The 11,066-nt window shown below is 36.9% G+C and overlaps 1 protein-coding gene across 1 annotated transcript in view; it reads right to left on the bottom strand.

The window, feature by feature from the left end:
• The window catches only part of nt5dc1 (5'-nucleotidase domain containing 1), a 24,648-nt gene extending 15,406 nt beyond the window's left edge, over positions 1 to 9,242 (bottom strand). The window contains exons 1-6 of the mRNA XM_077711547.1: positions 8,822 to 9,242; positions 7,652 to 7,743; positions 5,977 to 6,048; positions 5,561 to 5,670; positions 2,610 to 2,689; positions 2,457 to 2,538 (exon numbers count right to left, since the gene is read on the bottom strand). Of these exons, the coding sequence (XP_077567673.1) occupies positions 2,457 to 2,538; positions 2,610 to 2,689; positions 5,561 to 5,670; positions 5,977 to 6,048; positions 7,652 to 7,743; positions 8,822 to 8,914 (529 nt within the window). The 5' untranslated portion in view covers positions 8,915 to 9,242. The remainder of the gene's footprint in view (positions 1 to 2,456; positions 2,539 to 2,609; positions 2,690 to 5,560; positions 5,671 to 5,976; positions 6,049 to 7,651; positions 7,744 to 8,821) is intronic.
• Positions 9,243 to 11,066: the final 1,824 nt, after the last annotated feature.

Raw genomic sequence — 11,066 nt, 5'->3', positions numbered from 1 at the left:
TGGGAGAAATGCAAGGTATGTGTGAGCGTGAATGGTTGTTTGTCTCCTTGTGCCAAGTGATTGGCTAGCTGCCAATTCTGGGTGTCCGCAGGCCTCTGGCCCGAAGTCAGCTGGGATAGACTCCAGCACCCCCCACAACCCTTGTGAGGATAAGGCGGTTAAGAAATGAGAAATTTTACCATTAGTATTCAAAAAAGTTTTAATCTTACGTTACACTTAATTGAAACCTTATTGTGCAATAACTGAGGCAAAGATGTCAATGTATTCCACCGCAGCTGTCGAGTCGGAACTTGCTGCTTGTATGCCTCAAAACTGAGTGTTGCCTTTTTTTAAATTATCAAACCAGCCACGACTCGTTATGAAGGGTTGAGCTGAGGTTTTTTTCAGATACTTGCTTTGCTTTCAAGTCCATGCCGATTATCGCCTCGGCCACACTATCTCCTGCTTACTGTTGATATTTTTACAATATTAAACGAAGGCTCTCCACCTTGTTATGAATTTTACTGCGCAGCTTGGAAATGGTTAGCCCTTCGTTCCACTGACTGGTTTGGAAACATTGTTTTTCCCTTAATTTTGCACTGATTAAATGCAAAAAAAATGCAACCTGTACGGCCGGTGCTCGCAGATATCTTTACGCGAGGGAGAAGCGGCGAGAAAGACAGAGCGATGCTGTTCTTGAAAGCATACTTTCAAATACTCTTGTACAAATACCACTTGGCAGCCGCATTTGGAACCATCTCCTTTGCTTATATCTCAAAGAAATCTCATATTTCAAGGCAAAAATGTACTCGGAATTTTCATCGTATCTCAAATTTCTCACATCTTAGGACACTTGTACGTCAAGGTATTACTGTGTACCGTATTGGCCCGAATATAAAACAATGTTTTTTTTCCATTGAAATAAGACTGTAAAAGTGGCGATCGATTTACATTTCAAGTACTAAAATTAGATGAAGTGATTGAGATTGCACTATGTACCCTGAGATATTCAGTCTATGGCAATTAGTTTGTTTGCAGTTCACAATTTAATTGATTATGGCCAAAGTATGCTCTTCATGTGCTGTAAAGCACGATTTGGCTAAGTATGATAATTTTAACAGAAAACGTTCCGTCACGGTGAAAAGCTCTATTTACTGGTCGATCTACGTTCCCACCCTCATCCTTGCCCATGAACTGTTGGTTGTGACCGAAAGAACGAGATCCCGGATCCAAGCGGCTGAAATGAGTTTCCTCCACAGGATGTCCGGACTCTCCCTTTTAGACAAGCTAAGAAGCTCAGTCATCCGGGAAAAGCTCGGAATCGAGCCGCTGCTCCTCCGGATCGAGAGGAACCAGATGAATTGGCTCGGGCATCTGATCAGGATGTCCCCTGGATGTATCATCCAGGAAATGTTCCGGGCACATCCCACCGGGATGAGGCTACGGGTCCGACCTCGGACTTGCTGGGGAGACTGTATTAAGTGGTTGGGAAGAGGGAAGTCTGGGCTTCCCTGCTGAAGCTGCTGTCCCCACGACCCGACTTCGGATAAGCAGAAGATGAGTTGAGATGAATAAGTAGTCAGGTACAAAAATTGACTAACGTGGTTAGCAGTCTATGGAGTTTTAGTGCAAGTTCAAGATAAGAAAGTAGTCTAGATATAATACTCCTAGATGCAGACCTTGAGTTGATGCAGTTGTTGCAATTTTTTTGTTTTCTCACAGTTGATTGTCTAATTTACATTTCAAAAACCAGATGCCATTCATTTACAAAAGTGATTGCACTTTAGTTTACATATTTAAATGTTCAGATATTAAGATGTCTGTGATAGATGGTTTTGGCATGATTTAAATGAGGCAAAATAAGATGCTTTTCCTATAGAATTTATATCTTGGGAGATTGGCTCCTTGTAGTGTTCCCTCGAATATTGCGGCCTCCCTTAACGTGAATTTACTTCGCAAATTTTTTTCTGCTATTTAAAAAAAAAAATGCAACTAGATGACAGATGAAAATGATTGAGTGCTGTGAACTAGTGAATTGAAGCACCTTTTTGTTTATTTTCATCACCAAACAGGCATGAAAATTGTTAGTTGGATTTCGAGAATCGTCCAAAGAAAAAACACGATATAACAAAAGTTATTTTTATTTTCAAAATCCTATTCTGTAAATCACAGCGTTCTATACGTGCCTATAAAATGCTCTTGGAGCCCTACGGGCCACAGATCCGTTGCACCAAATTGGTTGGTAAACCCTTTTTGATAAAATGTGTAAGCCAACTAAAACGTTTTCTTTTAATGTGGATCTTTACACAAAATATATAATAATTGATACGGATACAACAGGACCTCATAGCAGTCACTGCTTGAGCCCCATCATAGCTATGCTAGCACGGCAAAGAAACAATTTATGGGATTGCATACATGCAAACTGTCACTATTCAATAAATTCAGTATGGGGTGCTGTAAAAAAAATGTCATACCTCTAAATGCTGAGGTGTTGTAATTATGGTCAATTGCAGCCATCATGTCTTTCCAAAAGTCTGAATTCATGTCATTTCCCAACTGTGGACAGAATAAAAATCAATTAGAAAAAAACTTTCATTTGAAATTCAGCTTTTGAAATTAAACATTACCCCTTGGAACATGTCTACAAGTCTTCCACACAGGAGAGCGCCAGGTAGATCAAAGTAGTTGTCATACAAATAGAATTTTGCTGTGAAATAAAAAACAAACAACAAAATAAAACAAAAACCAAAAAAAAAAACAATATTAGAAAATTAACCAAATTGACTGTGTGTTAGTATACTCTCAAATGAGGGATTTTAGTGTATTTCAAGGTAATCATTTTATATTGCATAGCCATTTTCATTCAAAGAGTGTTCTCCATATACTGTATTTTGGGACAAGAAGATGAACCTTAGTACAAGTCGCACCAGCCTAAGAATACACAATGAATAGGAAAAAAATGTTTAAGTCGGACAGTGGAGTACAAGTTACATTTTTGAGAGATTATTTTTTATTTTATTAGATCAGAAAAAAAACATTAGCGTAACAATAGTAAAATGGAGAGAGATAAATCTCTCCATTTGCATTATTTGGCTAGAGTGTATGGTCTGAATAATATGGTACTTTTATGTATAATAAACTAACATTTAGAATATGAATAAAGCTGGCATGACCGACAATGTTGATTAGCATGTGAAATCGACTTACCCAATAAAAAGAGCATTTTTATGAGCATGCTGCTCATAAAATTTAAATAGATGGGGCAATACAATCGCAAAAGGAAACTGTCAATACATTACCAGATGACTTTTTTTTTTGAAAGTGTGTTTAAGTTGTGAAAAATATTTTAGAAAAGGGCATTCACTCCTATCATGGATATCCAAATATAACCTGCACAAGACGAGAAACAACCATTCACACTAACATTCAAAAAGAAAAAGCCCATCTCTGCTCCATGTAATATCAAGAATCAAATGCCCCTGTTTGATGTAAGCTGCAAAAAGAAACCTGTTCACAGCATATAATCAGTACAGTGGCAGTCCATGAATTTCCTAGCGATGCTTTCAGCTGACGGAATCAATCCAACCCTCAAAAACTATTCTATCGATATAAAACTTCTACTGTACTCAATAACCACTTCATACAATTGAAATATTATTTAGGAATATATCCATCCATATTTTACTCACCAAAAATCATTTTTACCTGTACACAATATCCATCCTCCTTTCTTTCCTTCTTTTCTATATCCATGGAAGCTAATCCTGAAAGTCGAGCCTGTCCTGCCGTATGTCTAGCATACGTTTTTATTCGATTTAATACTGAAAATGGTTTGTTTCCGGTTGTGACTGGCTTGCTTGCTTTGGAGTTGTCCGACCTTTCTTAATGATGTCCAGATTTTTTCTCTTGAAAAGACCGTCTTGAAATGGCTTTGACAGTAAATCTGCGAAAACAAATCTATTTCTTCTCCTTCAGCCATTGTGGGTTGACAAAACCGCTATTGAATCAACACAACAATATTTTGCTTATGCGGCTCACTCCAGATACAGCTTAGTAGGTCTGGCTAGTCCACTCTATCACTAGCCAATCATAGTTGGTGAAAGTGATGACGTATCCCTACACCTGGAAGAAGGCAATGACGTATCCCTACACCTGCGAGAAGGCAATGACGTATCCCTACACCTGCGAGAAGGCCTTGGGATCGCCAAATCGAATTCGGATTGGTTAAAGCAACAGTTTTATCGTCACTCTTTTTATGCAGCAAAGCCTGCAGAAATGATTGTGAAGGCCTCAAGGCAGAATTCTGACCCTGGAAACAAATAGCTGAAATGTGATTGCTTAATGCTTAATGAGATGCTTAAATATGAAAACACACATCTGGAAGCAGTACAACCAGGGAAAAAGCAATAAAAGGAAGCTCACAGACAATTTGGAATTATTAAGTATTCATGGACAAAACATAATTAACACCAGTCTGTGATTCAGATATTTTTTAGGCCAGCAGAGAAGGCCTTGCAGGCCCCGATGGTCCACCACTGAATCAGTAAGACCCAAACCTGTAAAATGGCCAAGATCAAAGAGCTGTCCAAAGAGACCAGAGACAGAACTACACCGAATAGAAATCTTTGGTGGGAGCTCAAACTGGTGACAGCCCAGAAACCTGACTGATAGAGATCTGTGTAGAGTGGGACAAAATCCACCCTGCACACCAATCCACCCTGTGTGCAAACCTGGCAAAAAAGATTTAATGTCGGTAATCGTAAACAAAGGCTACCGTATGAAATATTAACATTGTTTTTTTCCAGGTTTGAAATACTTATTTCCTGCCGGATTACACACATTCATTCATTCTTTTTTTTTAAATTCACATATTGTGATTTCAAAATTTTCTTTTTAGATGATTTCTCTCGGACTACATGCACCTACGATGATAATTTCAGAAGCCTCCATGATTTCTAAGTGGGAGAACTCTCAATATAGCAGTGAATACTTGAACTGACTGTAGGTTGAAAACTACACATGCTGCATGTTCACATCATTATTGCTAATGAGTGTGTAGTTTGTAAGCTTTTGTCGTTCCTCATTGAAATAAAACAATTGTTTGTTGTGATTCAGCATGCGGAAGAGGTGCAATTTAACTAAGAAAATAAATTGCAAAGTGCTTTTCTAGCAGGCCAAAAGTTGTGCTTTTTAATATGTTAATCCTGACTGTAGAATTGAGCACCAATCTTACACATGGCTACTTTGAATTTTCTGTAATATGGCCCTTTGCAGGGTGCCAAAACAGTATTAGGTGTGGAATGGAACACACAAAAATTTGAGTAGATTTTGGAACTCTTCTTTGGGCCTCATGTAGAACACATGGTGAACCAAACACAAATTGAGTACTGGTCACCTTGTACGCAATATGAAACCTGCTTGTTTTTGAAAGGCCACTGAAATAAATAGGCAAACCATCGAGGGCAAGTTTCAACCAGACATTTAACCTAGGCTAATAAAGAAACAATGGCCGTGGGGAAAATTGATTTTTACCTTTGGCCAGCAAAATTATACAACAGTATACGAAAAAGAAGAATACCAGATCTTGCGAAAGAGGAATTGAGACTGTTAAAGTGTTTCCACTCCCTTTTTGGACCATAATGTTTGATGATTTCTTCTGTGCTCAGGTCAGTAGTTCCATGTGTTGCTCTAAACAAAGCATGGAAAGATTTTGTTTATATACCAGTTCCAAAGAACATTTCATTCTGTAAAAATGAGATGAGATCATTTTTCGCAGACAAATGTGTGGTGATATCAGTGCTAGAGTAACAATTGCTATCAAAAAAGCCAGTGTCACTTGGTTATAAACTCTGCACTCCATCTTTTTTATGCTTGTGATGCTTTCTTGAAAGACAAATGCTGTTTGATCCTGCATTTGTAGCATGCACACAGAATTATATGAAGGAAAAATTGGTTTCTGGAAGTGCATATGTGTCTAAGATAGAAAAAAAGTACCTCAATACGGTTCCATCTTCAGCAAGCTTCACTAAGTTTCCATTTTCAAGATCCACCACTAAGCCCTTGAAACTGGACAAAACACATTTTTATGCCAATTTTACATTAATCTATTCCAGTGTTTCCCAATCTTTTGTGAGCTCTGGCAAACTTTTTGTAGTGAAAAAATTACTTAAACTAATACTACATGAAAAGCACAGACTTTACGTCGCCAAAAAGCTAATGCCCTTGAAACGAAACATATGCAACAAAGTGACTTTTCATATTACAAATTGAATCTTGTAAGAGTACAATCTATTATTTAATTCACAACATATTTAAATTTTAATCATTTAATAAAGCAATTTCAATCTGAAGATTTCCCTTTGAATATTACAATGCATGACTTTTTTTGTAATTTCCCACAGCGGTTGGGAAACACAAATCTGTTTAATCGTTTTTTTTTTCATATTCCATATTTGAAAATTAAACAAAAACATTTAGTTTCCATTCAACAACAGGAAGAATAATGATAGTGACAAGAATGCCCAAAACATTTGAAACGTATCAGCCCGGGATATTGATATTTCTGAAAGGGGCCATTTTTCTATCATGTGGATGGAGAACAGTATAAATAAAGTGTGCAAACTCAATCTGGGCATGTTGAAATGGCTTTTTTTTACACAAATTTCTGAGTGTGTTCATACACAAGATGTGGTCGAACATTGTAACAACACAAGGTGGCACTGACCAAATGAAGTCCCACTATCAACCCTTACTTAACCATTTACTAAGTTTGATAGACTGGATTTTAGTAAGCCACAACCTGGAGCCATTTTCTTTGAAATATAAACAGGAACAGCAGAAAGCACGGTTTTAATCTATTTTGCTGTTTGCTAATAAGCCAGGTAATCAATGGTGTGAGGTGGCGCGAGTGGTTAGCGCGTCATCCTCACAGCTCTGGAGCCCTGGGTTCAAATTCAGGTCACATCCACCTGTTGAGTTTGCATGTTCTCCCACCGCGATCGTGTGTACAAGCACGATTATTACATCGCAACAAAAAGCAATGTTTGAGAGAATATGAGCGAGCTCACATAACTATTGTGCTTTTTCAGTGACGTGGCGAAAATAAGGTAGATTGTGCTGTGTTGGTTCCTTGAAAAGTAGATCTTGGAGTAAAACAGTTTGAGCAATAAAGTGGCAATAGTAAAATCGGGAACAACATGCTAAATAGGCCTCTGTAAACAATAGTTTTTCAGATAAATACAGTCTAAAAAACAACAACAGACGTGTCGGTGGTAAAAGGGAAAAAACAAGTCCGAATTGAGTACGAGTTGCAAGGCCAAGCAAAATATGAAACATAGTGTTATAATCCGTAAAACACAATAATTGGAGTTATTGTTTACTTCAAGTGAAGAAAAAAATTAAATATACTCTAGGTTCTTATGAATTCATTACAAATAGTTTAAAAGGACAAGTTGAAAAATAGAAAAATAAAGATTGAAGAAATTGAAACTGGACGATATGAAATTACTGATGTTTTTTTGGGTCTAGTCCATTTTAAAAAGGTTGCCCTGTAGAAGCTTTTTTTGCCCGAGCAAAATAGAATTTAAAATTTGCTAAATATTACTTTGTGTTGCCTTTTCAGATTTACAAATGTTAATTGAATATTTAATCACTTTTACATTTGACTTACCAAAAATCCCAAGTAGCAGGTGTGAGGTTTAACAGGTCTTTATCATAACCTTTATGTTCGACCAGGTACGTGGCAAAGCTCTCATAGATCAGCTGCAAAAACAAATAAAAGATGGCCTTACTGAGTGGAATTTGCAACACCAAAATGATCAGAAAAGATACATTCCTTGTAAAATTCACAAGAGTGCGTTTAGCATTTTTTTCTTCAAAGTATGCCTTTGTTTGATTTTTTCTAAGAGGAGTATATATTACATTGAGTTAGCACAGTTTGTGCCACAACTTGAATATTAGCGCCTAAGCCCTTTAAAAATTATAAACGTATACCAATGAGTATTAGAGCCTAAACCCTTTAAAAATGATAAAGGTATACCAACATTGCATGAAATTTGTCTACACATATGCAATAAAACAGATAAGCAAATTATGTATTTGGCTATTAAAATGAATGACAAATGCAAAGACATTTACCAATAGGGTGGAATTGCGAGTGGCAGCATGAACACACACATGTAAACACACAACAACTCAAAATTGTCGCCCACACTTAGGAAAAACTCAAAAACCAACTATAAGATGAACAAGGGTTGAAGGCAGAGGAACCATGAACTCTCCACTGGCCGGAACTGCTCCGCCAACCCCCTGGCGAAGATTAAAAAGGCCCGGTATGTTTCATTAAGATTTACGGCATCCCTTACTGCTTGTGTCCACCGCGGGTTCTGAGATTGGCGCCATGACAAGCACTGGTCACCTTGCAACTGCAACTCCGGTCTAACATCTCGCAAAAGAGGCACGTAACATGACCCACTTGGACTAAATAAAATAACAGATAACATATACTTTTGGGGTGTTTTCGTAACTTAGATATTTTTCCTGTCTCGAGGCACTCGTTTGTATACAATATGCTTTCGTAACCTGGAAATTTCACGCCTAGAGGTATTGGTAAGTAGAGGTATGACTGTACGTATACTTTTTTTTAAATACTAGGATCAGGTCTTTTCGTCTGAAAGCATCACGTTGCATTACCGTAATGCACATAAAATTGAAACAAGAATCTAAATGAGGGGCGGCTATGTTGACTTCATTTTGACAAGTGATGAGTGGCTTGAGCAGAGTACGTATAGGGTAAAGATGTCACGTAACAAAGCAAGCAGCATGTGTCTATCATACTCACCTTGGAAGTCTCCTTCAGATGATATCGGCAGAGCGTGTGGTCTAAATCGAAACCAATAACATCGCTATCTTGCAAACTGAAAAATTCTGTCATTGTAGCTGACGCTGTAGTACCTTCAAAAAATGTATTGGAAATTCTTTCAAAATTAAAACCGCGATATGAACTGGGCCACACACAAAGATTCTAGTTCAACATTAAAAATAAGGCATTGCAGACTAACAGCGTATTTTCACCGACACTTAGCTGCTATCGTCTGCAAAACAAAAAGCACAGCTGATTTTCAACATCCAATACAACGTTCTTTATGTTCTACAATCATTGGAGGAATATGCGCTCATATAAGGGCGCGTGCTCTCTCCTTCGTCTTCGAAATATGCATAGCTTCTGATATCTATTCAATGGAAATACTGCCACCGTTTGGTCACCCCTCTCTTGAACACTAAAGCAATAGATTTTGCAAATAAAAGGTGCGATGACAGAAAATTGGGTCGGCGGCGTTGGTGACTAGCGGCCATCTTTTGTCAGTGGATAGGCTGTGGTGTATCGGCCGGAAGGTTACGTCAGTGATTTCTAAAGATTTCTCATCTCCCTTAACTTTGAAGAGCTTTACGAGCGTTTCGGTTTGTTTGAAAATTACGAGGTTGGATTTTCAGAAATGTGATAATTTTATAACAGTATATTTTTATACATATAGTACAGTGGTGTGCCATCAGAGCCTTCAATGCCTTCTCTGCTGGCCTAAGAAATATCTGAATCACAGACTGATGTGAATTATATTTTGTCCATGAATACTTATTAATAATTCCAAATTGTCTGTAAGCTTCCTTTCATCACTTTCCCCCTGGCTGCACTGCTTCCAGATGTGTGTTTTCATATTGAAGCATTTAACCAATTACATTTCAGCCATTATTTGTTGCCAGGGTCAAAAATCTGCCTCAAGGCCTTCACAATCCGTTCTGCAGGCTCTGCTGCATTAAACAAGCGTCGATAAGACTGTTGCTTTAACCAATCAGATTTTGAGTTGGCAACACCACATTGCCTTCTTGCAGGCAAAGGGATATGTCATTGCCTTCTTGCACGCGCAGGGATATAGGGATACGTCATCACTTTCACCATCTATGATTGGCTAGTGATAGAGTGGACTAGCCAGAGCTACCAAACTGTATCTGGAGCGAGCTGCACAAGCAAACATATTTGTTGGTTTAATTCTGTAATACTATTATATATATATATATATATATATATATATATATATATATATATATATATATATATATATATATATATATATATATATATATATATATATATATATATATATATATATATATATATATATATATATATATATATATATATATATATATATGTGTGCGTTTTATGATTTTTGTATGAAAGCTTCTTCAATTTGTCTGAAGAGAACTCGGGATCGTATCAAGTCACCTAGTCCTCGTTCCAAGGATTGTTTACTGGATCTTTACCCCAGAATGCAGACCTAGAAGGACGCTTAAGAAGATGCTGATGCAACGTGATCGCTATCCAAGCAACCTTTGTGATTACTCGCATATTGTCGTAAATCGTGACGCTCTTTTCGCTTTATTATGGAATTGTTTTGTCGAATGGAGGCTTGTTTGTTTAAATTCAAATGGAGTTTGTTTTCCCCTTAATTGTTATTATTGAATACCTGATATGCTACGATTGTTGCAGGTGTTGTTTTTGCTTATGCAGTTGTATTAATCAATAAATTAATAATCATATATATACATACACACACACACACATATATATATATATATATATATATATATATATATATATATATATATATATATATATATATATATATATATATATATATATATTTAATTTATTTTATTATTTATTTTATTTTTTTATTTTTTTTTCTCTTCTGACTAAGAGCATTTTTATATCTTTTTGTCTCATATCTTTACATTACACTGTGACACCATATTTCACTGCCGCTTTGCAATTGTTTGAAGACTGCCTCATTTATCATCCTCTTGAAATTTGCATCATAACTTCTCCTCAGCTTCCAAGTTAACCAGGCCAAACTTTAACACTTTTCTCCAGATTGTTGCTATGTTTTTCCATGTATTTCTCTATTACTCTTTTTTTTTCTTAATGCTATTTTTGTATTTTTGTGACATGGGTTTGCTCTGGCCTAGGGAGTTAAGCTCAGCATTCGCTTTAAATATATATAGCGCCATCTAGCCTTGTGAATGAG

This window comes from Stigmatopora nigra, unplaced genomic scaffold (genome assembly GCF_051989575.1).
Source record: "Stigmatopora nigra isolate UIUO_SnigA unplaced genomic scaffold, RoL_Snig_1.1 HiC_scaffold_26, whole genome shotgun sequence".
NCBI classification, from domain to species: Eukaryota; Metazoa; Chordata; class Actinopteri; order Syngnathiformes; family Syngnathidae; genus Stigmatopora; species Stigmatopora nigra.
Note: the sequence above shows the minus strand (reverse complement) of the source record. Positions and strands in the feature narration are given on the sequence as shown.